Below are 23,274 nucleotides of genomic sequence, written 5' to 3' on the forward strand. Positions count from 1 at the left end.
ACCCTTTCCAGAGACTTACCTGCCTATTATATTATCTCTGGCATTTCTGAAAAGGACCCAACTTTATCTGTCTGAACTGTTTAAAAAGTCATTGACAGAGGAATTCTTTCCAAACTCACTGTCCAAAGTTAGACCCTGCTATCCCAATGTTTTGAGTTATTTATTTTAAGTAGCTACTCCCATAAGTTATGAACCGATTTCTTTTTTAACACTGATGGGAGCTTATTTTCTGTGTGGCTGGTAAATGCAGGGATTGCATTTGGGGCAGCATATTCCGTAATACGTGTGTGTTTCCTTCTTATCCCTAAATTGATTTAATGTTGTCACTTAGTTGAAAATGTCCTAATCATGGTTGTGTATCTGGATTATAAGGTGTTAGAGAGCAGAGGTCACACCAAGCAGTCCTATACCAGGACTTATTAAAGACCCCTTTGAGTCTGTTGACAAACCTTTCAAAGAGCTGCAGTGCAGAGATGCTTATATTAGTTGTGAAGGTCTTGAAATAAAGTGTGAGACAGAAAGGCTTTTAGAGAAGAAAAGACTTCTCTGTTTTATGTTGAAGTTAGCCTCAAAAAGTTAAAATGGCTTTAAACAGATTTTAGTTCGAGCCTTGAAAATTTATAGCTAGGTCCTATCGATCTTTGTTATTCTTGCTTAAAGCCTGAAAATGGTTTGCTAATCATGAGTAAGGGAAAGGGGTGTTTGGTTGGATATAGTCATGGTGCTCTTATTTTAAAGTCCATCAAAAAAAAAAAAAAGCCATAACCTTAGTGGTTATTGAAGACATCCTAAGGTAGAAGATCAGATTTTAAATGAGGATCGGGTTTAAAATAATCTTGGGTAAAGGAGATCATTGACATTTTCTATTTCATTTTGTTTGTTTTTTAAAGAAAAAAACAGACTGAACCTAACGACCACTACCACCAAAACACCTATTAGTACCCTCCGTGTTTGAGCACCGATCGTCCCACCTTGTGTTATTGTTAACCTTTGTTCGTATACTTTGTTTTTGTCGTGAGATTTTTAAATGTCCCAAACAGAGAATTTACAGTTTTTCTTATATACCACAGATGTTAACAAAATGATCCGTGTATACTAGCATTTAATATACATTTTGATTAAAGCTCTTATTTGCTCAAAACTTATTGTGGGCCACAAATTGTGTCAGGCGCTGAGGAATCAATGATGAGCAAGTCAGTTGCCACCCCTACTTGCTTGGGGAAGTTATAGACTAATGAGGAAGCATTACCAACAGTTAGGCAATAGATCTGGTATGTCACCTGACTTTTTTAATTTAAAATATAAATTTAACTTTTATTGGCTATTACACTTTAAATCTCAGATTTTTCAGAGTAACAAAGAGAAGAGCTCAAGTAGCTTAACTGTTGATTTTAAAATCTGAGGTAAAGCATGAAATAACAAAAGATCTATTTTGTTTTATTTCTATGCAGAGGATCTCATTAGATTTAATATCTCAGGCACCTATACAGTCTAATGCCTTTCTATGAAAAGAGTGAGAGAGACATTTCCCAGCCAAATCTAAGATATTAGAAAGACTGGAGAGGGTTAGGTGACTTTAAATCCATAAAACATCTTCAGATCTTATTTTTTGCCAAATCTCTAACCAGAGCACCAATAAATAGCCTAAATTAAATACTGCTTCTCACTTGCTCTTTTTCTCAGCTTTTACTGTGGCAGAGAATCTGTTCAGCAGGCAACTGTCCCAGTAGCAGATGGTAGTAAATAACAGGGGTCGGATTGAATAATTCAACCTCTGAAAAACACTAGTATTAGCCTATAACCCCGACTCTCAAATATAGCACAAAATCCTTTCACTCCAACTTTTTGTCTTGCCTTTTGATTTTAAAAAAACAGTTTGATTTTTTTCTTGGGCCTAGAGATTGCATTGATCTGCTTCCTGAATGGTTAAAGAAAAAGTGAGGACTTCAGCTGCCATGACATGATGTTTGAGGATCCGTCCCAATCAAAACAGATGAACAACAGAAAAAAGGATCGCAAAGCCCTTTATAGAACTTCTTGACAGCCCTGTCTCTGGTCCCTGTCTCTGCTGTCACTCAGTCTTGTGGCATCGACTCCCAAAAGCAAGGAGAAGCCACTCTAACCCAAAGTGCTACCAATGTGTGTGAACTCAAGGCAAGAGTCACATTCAGAATCCCTTTCCAACTTCCATTTCCTTGTGGGAATACTGTTGCCATATATACCTCAGCTTAGACTGCTTAGGTCTTTTAAAACCTTGTGGGGACCAGTAGCAAGCAAGAGGAGACAGACTGAAGAGCTAGAATGGAGCTATGAAGGCGGCTATGGGATTGTGGATCCCGAAGCCCTGGAGGACCTGAACGCTAAATTCTGCTCAATATTTATTTTTTCCTTCTTTTAGTTTTCCATTGGTTCAGTGAAGAGTGTACCAATCTCTCCTAAGCACCACAAGAAATATCAGTGTAACCCAAAGTTGATTTTCCTCTAGAGTCACTATGCATTCTATTTGTCTTTGTTGCTACCTCTGATTTATTTTAAAATTCTAAGGTGTCACCTTCAGCTTCACATCTTTCTTCTAATGAAATATGTATTCACATAACACCATGGTTAGTATTTTTCCCAAATCATTTCTCACAAATCTCATATTTTAAAAAAAGACCTCGAATTAGGGGATGTTAAATAAAGAATAAAATTTTACAATAGTTTTGTTCGTTATTATTTTGCCTTCTCCTTCCCATTTCAGACTTTTATAGTTAATGAGTTTTATCCTCAAGTTTTCGACTGTTGACTTTTATGTCTTTGGTCACATCAAATGCACATCTGTAAATATCAAAGAAAAGGACTTGCCAATGAAAGATGTATTTTGGTATTGATATTTAAGGTTGACACCAGTTTTCTCTCTTCTTATACTTTACTTAGATTCCGACACAGCCCCAATTGCTGGTACCTGAGAGACTGGACTATCCACACCTGGATTAGGCAGTGTCTAAAATATGGTGCACAAGACAAAGCCTTATATACCCTTGTAAATAAGGTGAGTGCTTTCCTGGCATTTGCAGCTTGTTCTTCTGATTTTAGATGATATGGTGTTTGAACCGATTACAGTACAGCAAAAATGGTACAAGAAATAACTTCTAAAAATTATTTACCCTCAGATATCCATTTTAGAATGGAGCTGGATATAAATTAATCAACACATTAAAAAATAAAACTTCCTAGAGCTGCTACTTTTCCAAGCATAGTGACTTAGACAGGTAGAAGCCAAGGTAGTCTAGTTACAAGAACTCTGCACTGGTGGCCCTTTCATTCTTGATCCGTAAACCTTAGATTTTTTGTCTGATTTCCTTTGGTGAATTTTAGGGGAAAAGACAAGACCATTTTGCTGGAATGTGCTCTTCATAGTATTCAGACTATCTTACACATTTTTTAAAAGACAGTATTCCCAGGTTACTCAAACATGTCTTCTGAATTCCCTGACTCCTCCCCTCGAGCAATAAAGTACAAAATAAGCAAAAGTTTAGAATGTTATTATTATGAGTCTCAAGCTACAATACTATTTTGACCCATAAAAAGACTTTAACAATATATTTATGAAAATGTATTATTTCTGTAGTGTCACTGGACCTCATATGATAAAACTCAAAAGGAAAATAATTTCATTTTGGGGAGTTTTTGCTTCTATGGCTTGGGCCCAGTTTTACTTAATAGACATTGCAGACAGTTTGTGTGTGAGAGACATTGCATTGTGTATGGCATTATCTATAAAAATGAGCAATGTCCTGTCAGGAAACTTATATTTAATAAAGCAGATAAGCAAGTTCACTGATAAATCTAATATTAGGCCCCAGGGGAAGGAATAGAGTAAATCCTGCTCTCGTCAGTTCAGAGTTTAATGACACAGATCACACTCAAAAAAGAAGATTCTTTGAAAACAAAGCAAGGAGAGTCTAGAAAGGCAGAAAAGTCTGTCTCATTTTCTGCTGTTCCTAGTCTTTTAGTGGAAAGAACATTGGACAAGGAGTCAGAAGACCCGGGCTGTAATCTCTTAAATTCCACCAACTGCCTGTAACTTCAGGCAAATAATTCATCCTTCTAGGTCTTAATTTTTGCAACTCTAAATCAAGTGAGTTGTACTAAGTCAGTGATTCCCAATCCTGGCTTCCCAGCAGAATCACACAAGAAGCTTTTAAAATTTATAAATGCTTTCTTTACCCCTAAGACTCTAATTTAATGGATCTTCCTGGAGCCCAGGCATAGGTATTTTTTTTAATTGGTTAAAAAAAAATTTTTTTAAGTGGACTTTATTTTCTAGAGCAGTTTTAGGTTCACAGCAAAATTGAGAAGGTACAGAGGTTTCCCATATGCTCCCTGTCCCCACTTATGCACAGCCTCCCCGTTATCAAGATCCACTGCAGAATGGTACATTTGTTGCAATTGAAGAACCTATACTGACCAACATAATCACCCAAAATTCGTTCTTTACAGTAGGACAAATGCATAATGACATGTGTGTACTATTACAGTATCATACGGAGCAGTTTTACTGTTTAAAACCTTCTGTGCTCTGCCTGTTCATCTCTCATTGGTATCTTTTTAAAGCGCTCAAGTTCATTCTTATTTGCAGCCAGGGTTGAAAATCACTGACCAGTTGATTTCTAAAGCTCCTACCAGCTTTAATGATTTATCATACTAAAATGTTTTGTTTTTACCATGCCCCTTGGGACTAATGCTAATTTAGATGACTGTTTTGAGAAATACAGACTCTGCCCATGAGCTCTAGCCTTTTAAACAATAGTTTCTAAACATTTATTTCCATTTCAGCATACCCGAGCCATCCCATACTACCAACAGTGACTTAACTCAGCAGGGATTCACATGGGTGGTTAGGCACATCAGAATCTCCCAAAGGGATGGGTATAGTTTGAAAAAATTCCTCAGGAGTTTCTAGTGGTTGGTTGGGGAAGAATGGGGCAATGTGGGGGATAGGAGTTAATCCCACTGAAGTAAGAATTTAAAACAAAAAAATATATATAATGTCATTAGTCAAACTTTATTATATATAATAAATATATTTATATATTTATAAATATATATAAATATATTTATTATATATAATAAATGATATTATATATAATAAATATTATATATATAATAAATTTATTATATATAATAAAGTTTGACTAATGACAGTTTAGGTCATTAGTAGTCAAACTTGACTGTGCATGAAAGTCACATAGGATGTCCACTAAAACTTGAAGTTTTTTTGCTCTATTTCCAGAGATTCTGATCCTTTAAGTCTGAAGCTTAGGACTCTACATTGTTAAAAACACTTCTAGAACATTCTGAGGCAGATGCTAAGGGTTCTACATCTTGAGAAAACAGGATTCTTAACTATTCAACTGTTTTGAACAGGACATCTTAGGAACTTGATTAATAATATTTTGTTGTCATATTTCTTGGGTCTTTAAAAACCAGTCTAAGAAACAAGAGATAACAAGTGATGTCAAGGATGTGGTAAAAAAAAAAAAAAAAAAAGGAAATGCTTATCTTCTATTGGTGGGAATGTAAATTAGTGCAGTTACTATGGGAAACAGTATGGGCATTCCTCAAGAAATTAAAAATAGAACTGTCATGATCCGGCAATCCCACTTCTTGGTACCTATCACTATCTCAGAGAGAGATCTGCATCTCTTGTTCATTGCAGCATTATTCACAAGAGCTAAGACATGGAAACAACTTGTTTATTGTTGAATGAATGGATAAGAAAATGTGGTAATAAGTATATACAGTGGAATACCATTTGGCTATTAAAAAGGAGATCCTGTGCCATTTGTGACAACTTGGATGAAACTTAGGACTTCATGATAAGGGAAATAAGTCAATCAGAAAAACAAATACCCTATGATCTCACTTATATGTGGGATCTAAAAAAGCCAAACTTATAGAACAGTGTAGAATAGTGGATGCCAGGACTTGGGAGAAATGGGGAGATGTTGATCAAAGGATACAGACTTTCAGTTATAAGATGGATAAGTTCTGAGGATCGAATGTACAGCGTGGTGACAGTAGTTAACAATACTTTATTGTATACTTGAGAGTTGCTGAGAGAATAGGTCTCAAATGTTCTTATCACCACCACCACCACAGCAAAATGGTAATTATGTGAGGTGATAGGTATGTTGACTAACCTTACTGTAGTAATCATTTCTCAGTCTAATGTATATTAACTCATCATGTTGTACACCTTAAACTTACACAGCATTATATGCCAATTATATTTCAATAAAGTTGGAGGAAAAAACAGTCTAAGGACCAGAAAATGCTACATCATGTGATAATGTGTTCTTTTCCATAGAAATCCATTTTTTGCATTGATATTTATACCTTATAAAAAGAACCTCTGAACCAGTAGATATGTGGGGGGGTTTGGTTTGGTGTGGTTTGTTTGTTTTTTGTTTTTGTTTTTTTAAACTGCGATGAGGCGTTATTTTTATTTTTCACGTATCGATGGTTTTACATCAGACACCCCCTCACAACTTTCTCACCCTGATTACCAAACCTCATGAGTCATAGCTTCTATTTCACTGTCACAGATGCTGTAAAATGATAGTCAAATATTTGAAAGCTAATGGTGACAAATTTTGTCCTGAATAAAATACATAAGCGTATGTTATAAGTTGAGTGAAAATGGATATTTTTTTATTTTCCTTTTATTTTCACTTTCATTATAGGTTCAATATGGAATTTTTCCAGATAACTTTACATTCAATTTACTGATGGATTATTTCATAAAGAAGGAAAATTACAAAGGTAAGAAACCAAACCCAGGTTCATTTATACTGAGGCTTCAGCTCCCAAAGGAAGTAGATGTAGTCACTTTTCTTTTTTATTTCGTAATATCTCTTTACATCACTCTTTCAATCAGGACTAGATTCATAGTTGGTTTATCATGCCACTTAGCCAGATAGGAAAATCATATCCAGATTTCTTTTACTCCGCGTTTCTCAAGTTTCTTTGTTCATATCTCTAAGCAAAGAAACATGAATTTAATTAAGGAATAAACCCTGCCTGAACTTCCATGGCTACTTAAGATTATAGTGATGCTGTTATTAGTTTGCCTTTTTTTTCTCCATTTGTCAACTTTGTTTTATTTAAATTACAGTTGTTGTATTATGTAAAATATAAAACTATAAAATCCGTTGACTTTTCCTGGAAAAAACTGTGCATTCGTTATGAAAGAAAGTCATTTCTCCTCCCTAAGCTTTTGTTTCCTCATCTGTAACATAAATTCTCTGATCCTGTGAAATTAATTTAAAACGGCTCTTTAGCTGCAATAAGGGAGGACAAGAAAAGATGGGTATTGCAGCAGCCTGCAGAGCAGTCAGGCGGGACCCTGCCAGGCTCCCATGGAGGGGAAATTCTAGTACAGCGTGCTCGTTTTTGTAGCTGTGCAGGCAGGGAAGGAGAGAGGAGGTCTTGCCATAGTGTAGACACACACTGGCTTTCATTTTCCACCGTTTCATCCAGGCCTGGTACTGAGGAGCAGTGAGGGAGCCACTCCTGTGTTAGGGCAGTTACTACCTCAGGAACGTGGATGTGGGCTTGCGGTCACTTCTGCATTTATGTCATCTGCAGTCCCGTCTTTGGTTCCATCCCCTTATCCCTGAACGCCAGCACCCTTGGCCTTTTCCATCGCATCAGTACTCAGTGATTAGGCTGGAGATTGGGCATTTGTGCCCCTAGTGTGGGCTCCTGTCTCCTCTCCTCTGGATCTCTGCTGTCTTCTCTCTCATGAAACTTGCAGTTGCCCACTGCCAGAGGGTATTCACTGCATATTATTTTTCGAAATATTAATTATCCCTTGTTGTCATTTCTTACTCAGTTTTAAACATGCATTTCCTGAATTCAGCTAAAAGATAATTGGCTTTTACATAATCTAATTTTCGTAATCTAGTCTCTGAACATCAGATTTAAGAATCTATATTACCATATCGTTGGAAAATTATGTAGGAGTGGTTTTCTCCCTTCACTCTCGTTAAAAGGTATGTTGGGAGTATCGAGGGAGGTTTTTTGTTTGTTTGTTTTGTTTTTGCTAAATACAGAATAAATAATATTGAGGATTTTTAAAAATAAAATTTTGATAAAGACTTATCATTTATGGCAAAAACAGAAAATAACATACGTATTAGGATAGGAAATATCAAAGTATGTAAATGATTATGAAAGAAAAGTAAACTAATTATCTACTCCAATCTAATTTTATTTCCCAAGCTGACTAAAATGTTGAATATAAATAAAAGATAAAATCAGTTTGATTTATTTTTCATGTGTAATTTTGGATTCAGTTGTAAACAATTGTTAAAACTAAATCTAGTTTTTTTAAAACCAAATTTTTAGATTTAATTGTGTTCTTTTAAAATATTAGTTTATTTGTTTTTTTTTTTTCTTTTTTTTTTTAAATCTGTTCCAGGTCCTTATTTTGCTCCTGACAGACTAGATGACTTAGTGGTCTGCCTGTCCATCTCACTTTCTCCATTTGTGAAAAGAACATAGAAATTCTTGCCCGTGGTCTATTTCAGAACCATGACAACATGTACAAAACCAGCTGGCTGGGAACAGCTGCAAATCAGTGCTAACTCTTGTAATTATGAGTGTATGCAAAAATTGGTTAACAGAGCAACTCAATCAGTTAGTTAGAAATATTTGTTGTGGTTATTATGTGCAGGCACTGCATTTTAAACTAATATTAACATTCTCTAATTTAACAACAAACATTAAGAGAAGGAAATTGTTTGAACTTGATTTTCATGGCTTCCATCCATGTTGTGGAATACCGAGTGAAAATAAACATAGCTCGGGGTCCGATCTCCTAATGACCTGCGTTCATGTGGAAACAAATGTGTCGTATATTACACTCAGGGGCTATAATTTATGAATGTGCATTTTCCCTTCCCTTCATTCAACTCTTTTAAACTGAGCTTGATTGTCCTTTTTATAGTCATCAGTTTTCTGTCTTTGAAATAATACCTGGGATTTAGGATTGCTTCTAGCATTTATCTTTTTTTTTACCCTAAGAGGGAGAAGGTGCCAGAACACAAAATGGGACAGTAAGCCCAACCCCTGCTCTGCTTGTCAGGATGACCTGGAAAATACATTTGCTTCCTTTCTGTATGTCTTTATCTCTTCTAGCCAGTGGGCATGAAGCCTTAAATTTGCTTCTCAATTTATGAGGCGTTTTCATATGTATTATCTTGTTGGACTGTCCACCTACCTTTTGGAATAGTTGGGACAAATGGTATTTTATCCTTGTGAAGATAACACTGGGATAAATTAAGTGGTTTATTCAATGTCCTTGAGGACAGTGGTGCAATGGAACCTGATTTAATACATACTAATATGTACAATAGAAGCTCAAGGTTTGGGAAACAGCTGGTTTGTGGAAGAACTAAGAACTGCTCCTAGTTCTTTACTTCTTAATTCTGTTTGTTTACTTCTTAATTCTGCTTATTTTCCTATTACATCCTAGTTTTTAAGAGCGTTTATAGTTAAATACAGATTTGGTGATGTTACCTGCTACTAATTTCCTCTTGTTCTCACTTTGATCTTCTTGCCAGATGCTTTATCTGTAGTTTTTGAGGTCATGAAGCAAGAAACTTTTGAAGTAACTTCCACCCAACTTCTCTCCCTCCATGTTTTATACTATTGCCTGGCAAAGAAGACAGACTTCAGCGTAAGTGATCTATCTTAAACAGTACCAAGAGTCTTAGGAAAAGCAAGTAGTGGCTGCTCAGTAGGGAGGAGGTGGCCAGATGAAACCCTGGCTCGCAGAATCTGGAAAAAAGCATCTAATGTGCAGCTCTGTGGCTGTGTACAACCAGGAATGAGTTCATTCTGCACATTGTAGTTACTGGTTTCTAACAAAGTGGATGTTTCTCCACTTGAGAGAATCTCAAGTGAAAGTCCTTAGGCACATTTTGAAACCTGAGCTAGGCTGAGTGCACCTCATACATTCAGAAATAGGTAACTGACACTCAGAGCTGGACATGGCATATCAAAGAAGCAATGAGTCACCTGACCCTGACCACAACTCAGGTATTAAATACCAGTGTTTTAATTTACATCAGTATTTTCCTAAGGTTACTCTGGGTCAATCCTGAATACCAAGTTTTAGTTTTATCCCTTAGGTTAAGTATTTAATCATTATTCATTGCTATCCAAAGGATAACAACAGTGATAACAAAACTAATATTTAAACAGCTATTACATTATACCAGGCTGTGTTCTTGGTGTTTTAAGCTTATTTATGCTTTTAATCCTCACAACTCTATGCAGATGAGAAGACTGGGACACAGAGATGTCAGTCGGTAGCTTGAAGCCACCTCATAAAACCAGAAAGTCTGGTCCTATAGTCTGTCCTTAACCCATATATAACATCAAAAAAGTACTACTTTAGGTAGGAACCGAAAAGGTCATCAAGTCCAGCCTGCATTCTAAAGAATTTATGGTGTGTTTTGCTTTTCTAAGTTGAGTGTCATAGCCTACAGCATATTCCACATTCATTAGTTGATTAAATATATATTGAGCACCTATGACATTTCATACATTGCTAGTGTTAGTTATACAATGGAGAGCAAATATTTCCTTTTTACAATCTAAGAAGTATAGACATTTAAAAACAACAAAACAAACACACATATAAAATTATGGCTACAATGTACACTACAAAGATTTCTTTCTATAAAAAACCTATATTGTGAAGAATTCTAATTTGTGTTTTAAACTTAGATAGGTTAGGAAAGGCTTCCCTAAGGAACTATTTCTTGGGTTAACATTTGAAGGATGAATAGGAAATAACTTGCTGAAGATTGGAAGAAAGCCCAAAAAGAAGAAATAATATGTGCAAAAGCCCCAAAGCAGAAAGGACATGAAGAGCTGAAAGGGGCTGGAAGAAGACAGGAAGACAGACAATCAATGTAGCTGCAATAGAGAGAATGGCAGGAAGGACATGGGCTGAGACAGGGTTGAAGATAACGTCGGTCACACTAAGCCATATTGTCTTCATCCTAAAAATACTGAGAAGCCATTGCAAAGTTTTAAGCAGAGTCGGGGGTAATATGATCAGATTTGTGTTTCGAAAGATGCCTCTGGCTGTAACGTGCCTAAGAGATTGAAGCGTGGTGGGGACGGCTGTTGTCAGAGCACCTAGGAGGTGATTATGGTTGTCTGAGCAGGAGGTGATGGTAGCTTGGGGAGCAGAATGTGGCGGAGGAGTTGAGAGTAGCTGATGGACAGATCTGGGAGGTAAATAACATGATGAGGAACTAGATGTGGAGGCAGGAATGTAGGGGTCAAATTTTATCTCCTCAGTTTCTTGTTTGTGTATCTGGGCAGAAGAGTTGCCATGTGTTTGCAAAGGGAACTCTAAAAGAAGACTGGTTTCTATGACGAAAATCATTAATTTGGCTCCGAACGTGTTGAATTTTGACATACCGTTGAAATAGTCAAGAGATTTCTAAGGGAAATTGGGACCTTAATGGAAAGATCTAGACTGGAGATGTAATTTATACATCCATGTATAAATGTCTGCAAATGAGCCACAGAGCCAAAAGGAAAATCAGGAATGTGTGGACCACTAAAACCATGGGGAGAAAGTGATCTACAATATAGAATGTTTCTGAGTAAGATGAGGACTTTTAGAAATTTCGTTGAATTTAGTGGCATGAAGGCACTAAATTGTAGCCTTTGTTTCCATAATGGATCAGGAAAGGAAATAGGAGTGGACTGTGGAATGAGTTAGAAATGCAGGAAGAAGACAGCAAGTATAGGCAAGTGTTTTGAGATGTCTAACTGTGAAGGGGAGTGGAGCATGGCGAAGAGGGGAAGTGAGGGTCTGTTTTGTATTGTTGGAAGAACTAGAAGTATAAAATGGAAAAACCTTGACATTCATTGGTGAGATAGCACTTGACCGAGTCCGTGGTAGTACACACTACAGAAGCTAACAGCTTGGAAGAGACCTAATACTTTAGCAGTGTTTGCGTTATTCCCAGACAATCTTCAAAAAAACCTCTAAGACACTAAATTATTTTTATTTTTTATTTTCATTCATCTTTTTAAAAGTCCTTTTAGAAGTATCACCAATCTAATCGCCATTACCACCCTGTTCAATTCTTAGCACAGCAAGAATACTGCTTATTTGGCTTTTAGCCTCTGTTGCATTCTGATACTGTAACAGTGGTCTCAACCTTTTTGGCACCAGGGACCAGTGCTCCTATGAGAATCTAAATGCCTGATAACCGGTGGAGCTGAGGCTGTGATGCTAGCACTGGGGAGCAGCTGCAAATGCAATACAGATGAAGCTTCGCTTGCTTGCCCACAACTCACCTCCTGCTGTGCGGCCCAGTTCCTAACAGGCCGCTAACTGGTATCAGTCCGCGGCCTGGGGGTTGGGGACCCCTGCTATAGATCATTTTTTTCCCTAAAGAATATAAAAAATGTTTTTAAGGCTCCTTATTTATTATTCACTAGACCCGTTTTTATGCAATTTATGTGGGGGAAAATTAAACCTTAGAGTGATTGGCTTTCGAAAGTGAAATGACCCGGTCCTTAATTACCAACAATTTTACTTATCTGTGCTGCAGAAGTGCCTGGGTAGGTTTTGTTTTCTCCCAAGGTCTTTGCTTTTTTCAGACCTTAGGAAATCACACTTTTATTGCAGAAAGGCCATTCCCTGTAAAAAGGTTTGGGCGCTCATTAACACCTGGGGAGCCTCCCTTCCCCCCAAAGCAACTGCAGCCTGCCGTCTCCTCCATTCTCTGCCTCTCCCTGGGCCCTGAGTGCAGAGACCAGTGCAGGGCAACCTGAGCCTGTGTTCTGTATTTCCGAGTCAGAGCCGGGGCCCAGGCCCATGGGGACTCAGACGGCACCAAGAAGATCGCAGGTCTAGGGAGTTGCCAAGGCTTCCTCTGGGCCCTGCTTTCCCGGAGATGCCCCTGTCACTGCTGCTGCTGCTGTTCTGCAGCAGGCTTAACAATGCTTGTGTTTTTGCCCCTTTTTTCTCGTGTCTCAAAAGACTCTGGTTTTATTGAGGTGTAATTTTTTACTGCAGTATAATTTTGCACCCTGGGTTAAAATGATCACTAAGTGTTTCTGATTGCCTAATTTGTTTTTGAGGGGCACAAATCTATCTTAAAGCAATGTAATAGTTGTGTTTATTTTAACTCTGTGAAGTAGAAGTCCTATCATTGCCAAATTGTTACAATTCAAAAGCTTGCTCCATCATGTCATGTCCATGTGAATGAATATGGGACTGACACAATGTTAAATCTTTATTGATTGTCTCAAGACAGTGTTTGTCCAGAGTGTACTTTATTTCTGTTTTGTTTTGCTTCTCTGGTTGTAAAAAGAATTCTTATTCATTGCTCAAAATTTGGAAAGTTATGAAAAGTACAAAGACGAAAACAAAAATTAATTTTATTATCCAGAAATCTGTTGACATATTACATATTTCTTTTCTGTATTTTTCATTAAACATAAGTACCTTTCACTTAAAATATTGGGATTATAATGTACCTATAGTTTTATTATTTTGCTCTTTTAACTTAGTGTTATATAGCATGTTCTTTTCCTCCATATCATTAAAAATTACATTTTTGCATACAGTATTCATTGCTTGTCTGGACTGTGATCTGGTATATTCTGTTGCAGTGGGAAGAGGAGAGGAACTTTGGTGCATCCTTGTTACTCCTGGGCCTAAAGCAAAAGAACCCAGTGGGGTGGAGTTCCCAGTTGTATGGCTGTGCACTTCTAGGTAAGCTAAGTGATCCTTCCAAATACCGTGCTTCATAGGTAGAATCAATGCATTCATCTACTTCATCATAGAATTATCATTTGATTTAAATTTTCTAGTGAAATTCCTATACAGTTTTCATTTTGAGGCTCAAAAAAAAAAAAATAGACTTTGATAGCCTTACAGTTCCGACATAAGAAAATAAGAGGGTTCTGAAAATCTGTCACTGTTGGCAAGGTGAGAACTGGCGCTGGTGGCCATGGATTATATTTAGTGGTAATCAATGTGAGGAAGGGATAGAGAAAGGAAAGTTCTGGCCCTCTTTTGGGAGAACCAGCCAGTAGTCTTTCTCAGTATTAACAAAGATCTTTCTCTTTAGACCTAAAGTTTAGGAATTAAGAAATTAAGAGTTAGGGTTAAAGTCCTGTCATTGGTATTATTTTCAGGTGAGGGAAGAGAAACTCAGAGCACAACGAATAGCACTTTGGGAAAACAGAGGGTGACTCATTGGTACACTGTGACTGTGCCAAGCAGGAGAGACGGCAGCTTTACTTTAGGGACCCAACTGCATTGAAATCTGACAGGTCAGGAAGACAAAGGCCTCGAGGAATGGCCTCAGAGCCTGGGCTGTGCAGAATCTGGGCAGATAACTTTCAACATTAAAGGTGCCTCGTTTTACAGAAATTTATTAAAAGCATATTATTTCATTACTCTTTCATCCTCTCTCAAGTGATAGGCATTTGAGAAAGCACCTTCTCTTGATTATATGTTGCTTCTGCTTACCTTCATTTTTTTTTAAATCATCAAAGTTATAGCAGTTTGTCTGCTTTTGAGGTTGATCTTCACCAACAAGGTGGAGTGTGGCATTCTCAGATGCTGATTCTGACATAAACTGACTCAGGAATTTCAGAGTTTATCAGACTGGCTATCAGATATCAGAAAGAATTGACCACTTTTTTACAAAAATCATTTTCCTCTTTTTTGCCATCTACTTTTGCTATGGATTTTCATGTTTTTACCTTCAGATTAGCATTTAAGACTATTCTGCTGCAGGAATTATTCACGAAGTTGTCAGGGCTAAGACCATGTGCTTTGCTGTTGTTTCTGAGTGGAGGCCCGGAAGCCCGTTGCTTTGGGACTGGCAGCCATCAGGTCAAAAGCTCTTTGCTCTCATTGTGTCATGCGCTGTGCAGCTTCACTCAACCCAGATGGAAGCAGCTTCCCAGAATGTGACTGCAGTCTAGCCCCAAGCATCTTAAAGCTCTAAAATTAGCTGTCACCTGATAAGCTTTGTCTATTTATGTCCTCCTACAGCTTTCCCAAATCCTTCCCAGGAAAGATAAGTGAAGGTGGATTTAAGACCTAGCAGCTCAAGGTGACTTTGGTCATTAGTGCAGAGAGGGCTTCTGTTCCACAGAAGTGCAGAGACAGCCCAGCCCCTCTCTCCAGCAGAAGACTGTGTTATCTGGTATTCATATCTTGAGCTCCAGTGATGATGGTTTGAGGTACCAAGAGAAGCATTCATGGCCAGAGATCCAAAGGGATGATGAAAACTTTATTTAAGTGTTGATGAAGTTCAAATAAAGGAAAGTTGCAAAATAAGAATTTTTTTTCATAAGGATGGTCGAAAAATGTCAAATGTTTCCTGGCAGGGAATGTTGCAGATATTGACAAGATTTTTCACTGTAGGGAAGTTTCAGAATTTCTTTTTCCGAGGAAGATTTTGTTCTTAAAACAAGAATATATTTCAGTTTCTTGACTCATAATAGTAGCTCCTCTTAGAGGCAGATATCAGCCTCTCTAAATTTCCTCAGCCCTGTGATTCAGACATCCTCATGATAACCTCCATCAGCTCAAATGAAAAAGAAGAAATACAGGTTCATAAAATGTTATATTCAAAACATATACAGTGAAATTTACCACATTCTGCATCATCTATCTGAAATATCACCAGGTTGCTGGATAGAGTGAGGCTCTAGGTACAGATTTGAAATTATCTTTGTTTCTAGAGCTGCCAGGTGAATGTTCACTTGCTCCTTCAAGTCCTCAGTCTCAGACATGGTGGAAGGCTTGGCCGAGCTTTCTTTATTGTTTCTTTCGGCCACAGGGAAGGTGGAATTGCAGCAAGGACTGCGGGCTGTGTACCATAACATGCCCCTGCTGTGGCAACCAGGCTACCTTGACAGAGCCCTTCAAGTGATGGAGAAGGTAGCCTCCTCCCCAGAAGATGGAAAGCTGTGTAAAGAAGCGGTATGTTCCTTGGCCCTTACTCACTGGGATTGAGCCACCTCCTGGTCCTCATAAGTCAAGCTTTGAATTTGTTTTCATTGTCTTACCCCTCCCACTACTTTCTTTATTTCTGTAGAATCATGTATTTATCCAGATGAAAAAGGAAAGACCACAGTCTCAATGTTCCTGACAAAAAGCTCCAAAAAATAAGATTAATACTGATTGTATAGCTCACTATCTGTAGGAAAACTATTCCCCTCCCCTGAAATTCAAATTGAGTTCAATAAAATACTGCCTATTCCACTGCTCCCCTCCCCCCCAATAAAATCTTCATGGCAGCTCGAGAGAGATTAAGATTTCGTTTAAAATTTTTGGCCTTTGTAGTCCTGGGAGACTACATGATAAATTTTTCCCCCATAAATCCCTCAAGAAATGAACCTGGAGACTAGAGATGGCACAGTCTTCCTTTCCTTCCATTAAAGCCTTCCATGGTGAGTGCATGATGCTAAAGTGATCTAAATCAGATGTTCCTTTCAGAGTTCTAAGGAGTTCACTCTGCCTGGACTAGGAAATTGTCCTGCCACCAACCCCAAAGCCCATCTCTCCTAGTCATATAGGACTCTTGACACTGTGACGTTACTAGACTTAGCTCGGGCTATAGGAAACGTAGCATCTTAGGGCCCATAGGGAGCCACAGTGTCCACTTCTGTCCAAGCAGTTTTGTAGTTAGAGTGTGGCCTAGAAGGACATTGGTTGTTTTATGACCAGGGTGTAAAAGTTAACTTTGAGCTGCTTATTTGTTTTGCCTTGACACTGATCACTAGGACTCACCCCTTGGCTTTCATTTTAGTCATGAGATGCACACGTCTGGTACTGGCTCCTCATACTAATGTCTAGTGAATCATTATGGTTTTTTGCCAAGCATTTATACCAAATAAAGCATACACATTTCTAAATATATATTCAGTTAACACTACTATTGTCGGTGATAGTGATTTAAAACACAAAATTATACATAAATTCTTTGCCAAGGATATATTCTTTCCAATCAGAGCTGGATTTGCATTCTTTGTGTTTTGACTTAATAGGAATGTGATTTAGATGTCAGCAAGAATGGGATATGTGTCAGCTTTGGGTATAATGTATTAGTGGCATTAAAAGGCCTTAGAGTATTTTTTGGATTTTTGTTCTGATGTGACATGGACAGAATTAATTGATGTCCAAACAGGAGTTAATGCTGACGTTTAGATGGTTCCTGTCCTATATCTAATGGTTAGGCCCTCTGTGGGCCAAGGGAAGTGTGTCCCAAAGTGAAGTGGTAAAGGGGAGGGGTCAAAGCAAAAAGAAACTCTCTGTTTTATAATTTACTTACTTTCTTAGTCATAGACATCACCTCGTTAAAATGAATTTCATGTGTGCTTGTCTGGCCTTTGCCAGCAGCTTATGTGGATTGCGCCAATCCCTAATTTACAGATACCCCGTGAGCTACAATCTTTCTCAGGAGGAGGCCCTCACCTGGATTCAGCAGCCGCACTGTGCATTCACTATGGCCCTTTGTTGGTTGTGGTCTGCACTGGTTTTTCTTTCCCTTTCTCCCACTTCCAAGCCGATTGAGGAAGAAACACATGAAAGGGGAGTGGGGTTCTTTCCCGTCCATTGAGCATAATTCTTGGATTCCTGCCTAGTTGATTAAAAGTGAAATGAAATGCCATTGTGCTGATTCATATACAAATAATTCTGAGCTTGCTAATTTGTACCATTTGTTTTGTACTAAGTTTTCCGTGCCTATGACAGGGTGTTTTTAATGTAAAACCATGCAGATCCCAGTTTTTTTCTTCCTTGCCCTTCTCCAGCTTCTCTTCACTGTGTGCTCTCAGGGCCACCGGCTGATTAGTCCCCTGCCCCTCTTTCTGCTCCACAGCTTGATGTGCTGGACAGAGCACTGAAGATTCTGACTGCTCCGGCCCATGGGTCTCCGGAGGAACAGCCCCAAGAAGGGGAAGACAGCCAGCGGTCAGAACTGGTGGAGCAGTTGGACGTGGAGGAACCTGAACAGTCCAAGCTTCCCCAATACCTGGAACGATTTCAGGTGAGAAAGAGCAGAACTCAGTCCCTCTTAGCTGCTAAACATGCCTCTCTGTCATGCCATGGTGATGGACAAGCAGTCCTTTCATGCATCAATGTCACACACAGAGGCATTAAAAACTGACATCAAAAATTACATTTTTATTGCTTCACACAGGAAGTGGTCTTAAAAGAAACAAATGGAATTTCTGTGCTCCTTTTTGTACTTGAGCTAATGGGTCACAGCGTTGTTCCCTAAGGCAGCATGTCATTACCCCCTCATCCCTGTCATGTGCCTGATGGATGGGTAATAACTTGCTTCCTCATAGCAATCACCTGACTCCAACCCCAGGTGGCAATCTGATCATTCCTCCATATTGCACTAAACATGCTTGATAATCCAGAAACATAGATAGAAATTGCAAAGCCACATTTAGGTATAGAGGAAAGATTCAGGCATCTTCCTTTACTCATCTCTGGCGGCTTTGTGTTGTGCACTACGGCCCTGAGAAATGCTCTCTTGTACTACATGGAAGATGTAAACAAGTTTCCACTCCTGCTTTTCAGAGCAGCCCTGAGCACGCAAGCTACCTTGGTAGCTTTCAACTGTATATCCCAAAATGCTCCATGATCAGTCAGGGAAGAAGAGCCTTGTTCAAAGGTTAAACCCTTGGCCTCTTTCTTGCTTTGTTCCTCGTCTATTTTGTGGAAAAATAAAACAAAAAACATGCTGCCTGAAGGAGAATTTTTCATATGAAGCAGAAAATGTTTTCATCCATGCCAGCTGACCTATTATATCACTTTGGAACAGAGAGATGTAAATTTTGCCAGATTATTACATTTAAATCTTTTCAGTAACTATATTGATCCAGCTATGGGAGACCTATTTCCCTATGTTTTAATTTAAGGAGGATTCTATTGTGCTTTTAGCAGCTGTTTCTCCCAGTATTTCTGTAAGGGCATTGGTCATCTTCCTTCTTTAATAATTTGAAAACCGTAAAAAGTTAAGCGATGTTTCCAAGGTACACAGAGAATTAGCAGTAGGGCTAGGTTAAGAATTTATAACCTGTTCTTTCCTCTTAATTTTGCCTAACCTTGCATACTTAGAAAGGCTAAAACACAAAAAAATTGACTTAGCCCCATAGATTATCATTTACCCTATTCATATTGGCCAAGTCTGTCATACCACTCTTAAAAATTACCTCTTTCTCTTATTTCTTATATATTTAATCTCAGGGAATAGAAATCTGTGTCTGCATTAAATTCTCAGCCCTCTTCCACAAATGCAGGCAGGTTTTTAGGAGGAAAAAAAAAAAAAAGACAAATATTTCTTGACTGCAACCTGTGTGTTAGGCACCACTGCATTTCATTTATCCTCACCATAACTCTGGGTGGCAGATACTGCTCATCCCATGTTACATGATACCAAAGGCTAAGAGAAACCAGCCCATAGACTTTGGATTTGAACAAAAGTTTTCTGACTCAGAGTTGAGTCCTTATTCTGATGTCCCAAGTCGTCTCCTTGGCTTCAAATCACATGGAAGATGATACCTGAAAGAATTAATTTTCATTTTACATTTCCTTTTCTTTCCACTGCCTGATTTTTATTAGTCTCAGGTAATTTGTTTGGGACCCATTACATTAGGCCTCTGGCTGCTCCTTAAAACCCACGGACCTGCCTACCTTCTGCCTCCCCTTCCTCCCTCGCCCCCTCCCCAATTGGACAGGCCTTGTCAGCTATGCTAGTAAATTGCATTCGTTTGTGGAACATGGGGATGTGTGGTATAAGCTATAGCTGGGGCCATAAGTGGCTCTCTCTGATGATCTACATCTTGAAGCACTTAAGTAGATTAGTGTTTTTAGTGCTTTACTTCTCCAGAAATACAATACAGAACAAACCAAGCTGCCATTTCAGATGGAGCTGTAAGCAGTCAGTATGCAAGGCTGACCTTCAGTGAGCACAGCAGGTGGAAGCTTCGAATAGTGCAAGCACTCATGGGAGCTGTTTAGCATGCCATTAGTGAGAAATCCTTGAAATGATTTCCATCTGTTGAAAGGAACACACGTTAGGCCAACATTTATCTCAGTTATTCTGAAGGAAAAGATATGGATGCACTTCCTCCAGTTTATCAGCTGCCTCTGCCGAAAATTTTGCATCTTAGAGTTCTTTGTTCTTGGAGTTTGCTGCTTGGTTTGGTGCAGGTCAAAGTGGAAATGTAGATTTGTTATACTTGTGCAGTCTTTGTGGTTTAAAACAAACTACAGAAGGAATCACAGCATACGGAGTTCTGTTTACTGTTTGTGAGTAAAGGCAGAGAAATCACATGTAGTGCATCTTAGAAAAACTGTTAGGCTAAAAAAAAAAAGGAACAAAAGGTAACAGGGTCTTGATGACAGGTTTCCAACAAAATGGAAGCAGAATGTGCAGAGATGTTGTGACTTAATCTCTTTTTCTTTTTGTATTCTGCTCCCATCTGCACTCTCCCCGCTTCGCCCCCTTTTTTTCCTTTCTTCTCAACAGGCCTTACATTCTAAACTTCAGGCTCTGGGCAAGGTTGAGTCAGGAAGCCTTTTGACCCTGACCACCCAGCTTATCAAAGAACAGCTCCCCACCTGTGAAGCAGAGGACATCGCCACCTATGAGCAGAAGCTGCAGCAGTGGCATCTGGAGCGGGTACAGTTGATTCAGAGGGAACAGGAGCAGAAGGAGAGGGCAAAGCAGGAGCATCAGGCTCGGAAAGCAGCAAAGGCTTCTGCCTGACAGGGCGCCAGCCCCGCCACAAGGACGTCACCAGACCCCGTCATGAGAATCATCGTAACTGGGATGGCAGCCTCAGCTTCCTACATCTGTTTTCTCCTTTTCTTAAAGCAGGCCACTTGTGGTATAAAAGCCACATTGCTCTACATATTAAGTCTGCCCATCCAGACTGCCTAGCCCTAGTTCCAAGGGCTGTGGAACTGTGCAGTTGGCTAGCAGTCAGACTGAAGCCACCAGCTGAATACCTTAAATGGGGCTCTTAAGGCTTATGGAATTCCTGGGGGACAGCGATCAATCTTGAATATTGAAAGTTCCTCTGATGCCTCGTGATGGTGGCGGGAGAGGCCATGGTTGAACTATCAGGTCTCGAGCACAGGTTTTTGTATGGTCTCTCTCTTCCCAGCCGAGGCAGACTTCACATCCTGAGATCTTGTCCCTCTTCTCTCTAGTACAAGCTCTCTGCCTGAGCTGGGTGTGGGGTACCCACACATCCCCACTTTCTCAATGTACCAGACCTGAACTGGAAGAAGTTCAGTACAGGATCGAATGCAATACCCACTGGCTTTAAAATTTCGAGAACCTATAGTGGTATTTTAAGAATGTAAGGGCTCTTGAGGACAAAGCTAGCCCTAGTTGTGAAGCCGCCTTGACTAAAAGTTTCTCCATCATGTTGCAGTCACTTTTTTTCCCAAAAAATATTATCTCAGCTCTTTCATCAAGTAGGTAAATGAGCCTCTTGTGCATGCACACGCACACATACAATTTGTGAACACACATTTCCATCAGAGAAGTTGGAGAAAGTGAAAGATGGGATGTGAAACTTGGGAGGCAGACAATTCCTTCCTGAAGTTTCTCTGTGAATGGGTTTGGGGGCAGCTCTTGTTTGCTCTGTAATTTTGCCTTTAAGTACAGTGGTATCCTTTTTTTTATTCATGATTGTGCTTTTTTATCCAGAACCTGTGGAAATAAATATTCTGGCATCATTTAGGTACATTCTTTATCTTTTGGGGAAGGGAGAGAGAGACATAGGGAGTCTCATCATCATTATTGTCACTGTGATTTTGAGCAACATATTTTCATTTCCCCCTTCTTTAGACTGTGGCATTTATAACAACCACCACCACTGTCACTGACATTTCTCGAGGACATACTGTGTGCCAGCACCTCCAGCACCCCTGTGAGGGAGGTACCAGGAACTCCAATTTGGAATGAGGGGTCTGCAGTCAGGCCGGCACTGCCTCTCCCTCACCCCGCGCGTTGCCCCTTGCACACCTGCAGTCAGTGTCCCACACGGGGCGCTGTAGGCTAGCAAAGCCAGATCTAACTTAGACAGTTATGACCTAAAGTGAGTTTTGACATTTCGGTTTATCCAGAGCAAGGCTTTCTCAGCCACTCCCTCGTTCTATCAAGAGGAAGATTCAAGATAAATCAAAAGGCAACTTTTGCTCTGGAATGGCCATCACGCATGAAGAATCTAGCTTATAGTTTTGCCTTCATTTTTCCTCCTCATCTGTCCCTATCACACTTTACTTCCAGTCCTGATGCCCAGGAGGAGTTTTTCTACTCCCATTCCCTGGGGTTCCTACCACTTGCACTCCGATCTCTCAGGAAGCTCCCCTTAGGGAGTCTTCCCCTCCAATCTGCCACCCTTTCCCTAGGCTCTGATCTCTGAGCTATCAGATACCCTTCCACGGTCCTGGATGATTGTGAAATCTAACCACAGTTGTCCTCTGTCCTTTTTTCCTGATATTACCTTCTATATTTCTTCCATGTGGAATGGAGAAACTGCTCTCAGTATCCTGGCCTCCAGGGATGACCTTAACTGTAACAAGTTCCTTCCCTGTATTTGACCTACCATAGTCACAACCAAACCTCCAGCCTCATATCACTAATCCAAGAGCTTAGAACCTGATGTGCCATTCTTCCAATCCTCCCTTTCTCTCACCCCATGACTCCTGCTGAACCAGCTTTTCCCTCTAACTCCCTGTCTACAAACCCTAAACCTCAACTCTGTTACTCAAGCCCTTGATCTCCAGAATTCTGACTCTACTTGCCTCCTTCCCAGCCTGGGCCCAATCCTCTCATTAGCATATTTAATTTTCTCTCAATTTCTTTATCCAGGCTCACTTGCCGCCCTTGGACCCACATGCTATGGGTTGAATTATGTCCCCTCCATAAAAGATAAGTTGAAGGCCTAACCTCTAGTACCTTAGAATTCTTAGTTAACAGTAGGGTCTATATAGAGATAATCATAGACTGAGGTATTTAGGGTGGGCCCTAATCCAATATGACTTATGTCCTGATAAAAAGGGAAAATTTGGACATAGAAACACACACAGGGAGAAGCATCCGTGTGACTGGAGTGGAAGGCCAGGGATTGCCATCAAACAACAAGCTAGAAGAGGCCAGGAAAGATTGTGCCCTAGATCCATCAAAGGGA

At 39.4% G+C, this 23,274-nt stretch overlaps 1 protein-coding gene across 3 annotated transcripts in view; it reads left to right on the forward strand.

The window, feature by feature from the left end:
* Window positions 1–21,821, forward strand: part of MRPS27 (mitochondrial ribosomal protein S27) — a 73,185-nt gene extending 51,364 nt beyond the window's left edge. For all 3 annotated transcript variants that reach the window (XM_016122121.2, XM_016122120.2, XM_016122119.2), the window contains 7 exons: window positions 2,917–3,031; window positions 6,729–6,807; window positions 9,612–9,727; window positions 13,702–13,804; window positions 15,891–16,033; window positions 17,934–18,101; window positions 20,598–21,821. In XM_016122121.2, coding sequence (XP_015977607.2) covers window positions 2,917–3,031; window positions 6,729–6,807; window positions 9,612–9,727; window positions 13,702–13,804; window positions 15,891–16,033; window positions 17,934–18,101; window positions 20,598–20,837 — 964 coding nt within the window. In that variant the 3' untranslated portion in view covers window positions 20,838–21,821. The remainder of the gene's footprint in view (window positions 1–2,916; window positions 3,032–6,728; window positions 6,808–9,611; window positions 9,728–13,701; window positions 13,805–15,890; window positions 16,034–17,933; window positions 18,102–20,597) is intronic.
* The last annotated feature ends 1,453 nt before the right edge of the window (window positions 21,822–23,274 follow it).

Source organism: Rousettus aegyptiacus, unplaced genomic scaffold (genome assembly GCF_014176215.1).
Source record: "Rousettus aegyptiacus isolate mRouAeg1 unplaced genomic scaffold, mRouAeg1.p scaffold_m13_p_8, whole genome shotgun sequence".
In the NCBI taxonomy this organism is placed as follows: Eukaryota; Metazoa; Chordata; class Mammalia; order Chiroptera; family Pteropodidae; genus Rousettus; species Rousettus aegyptiacus.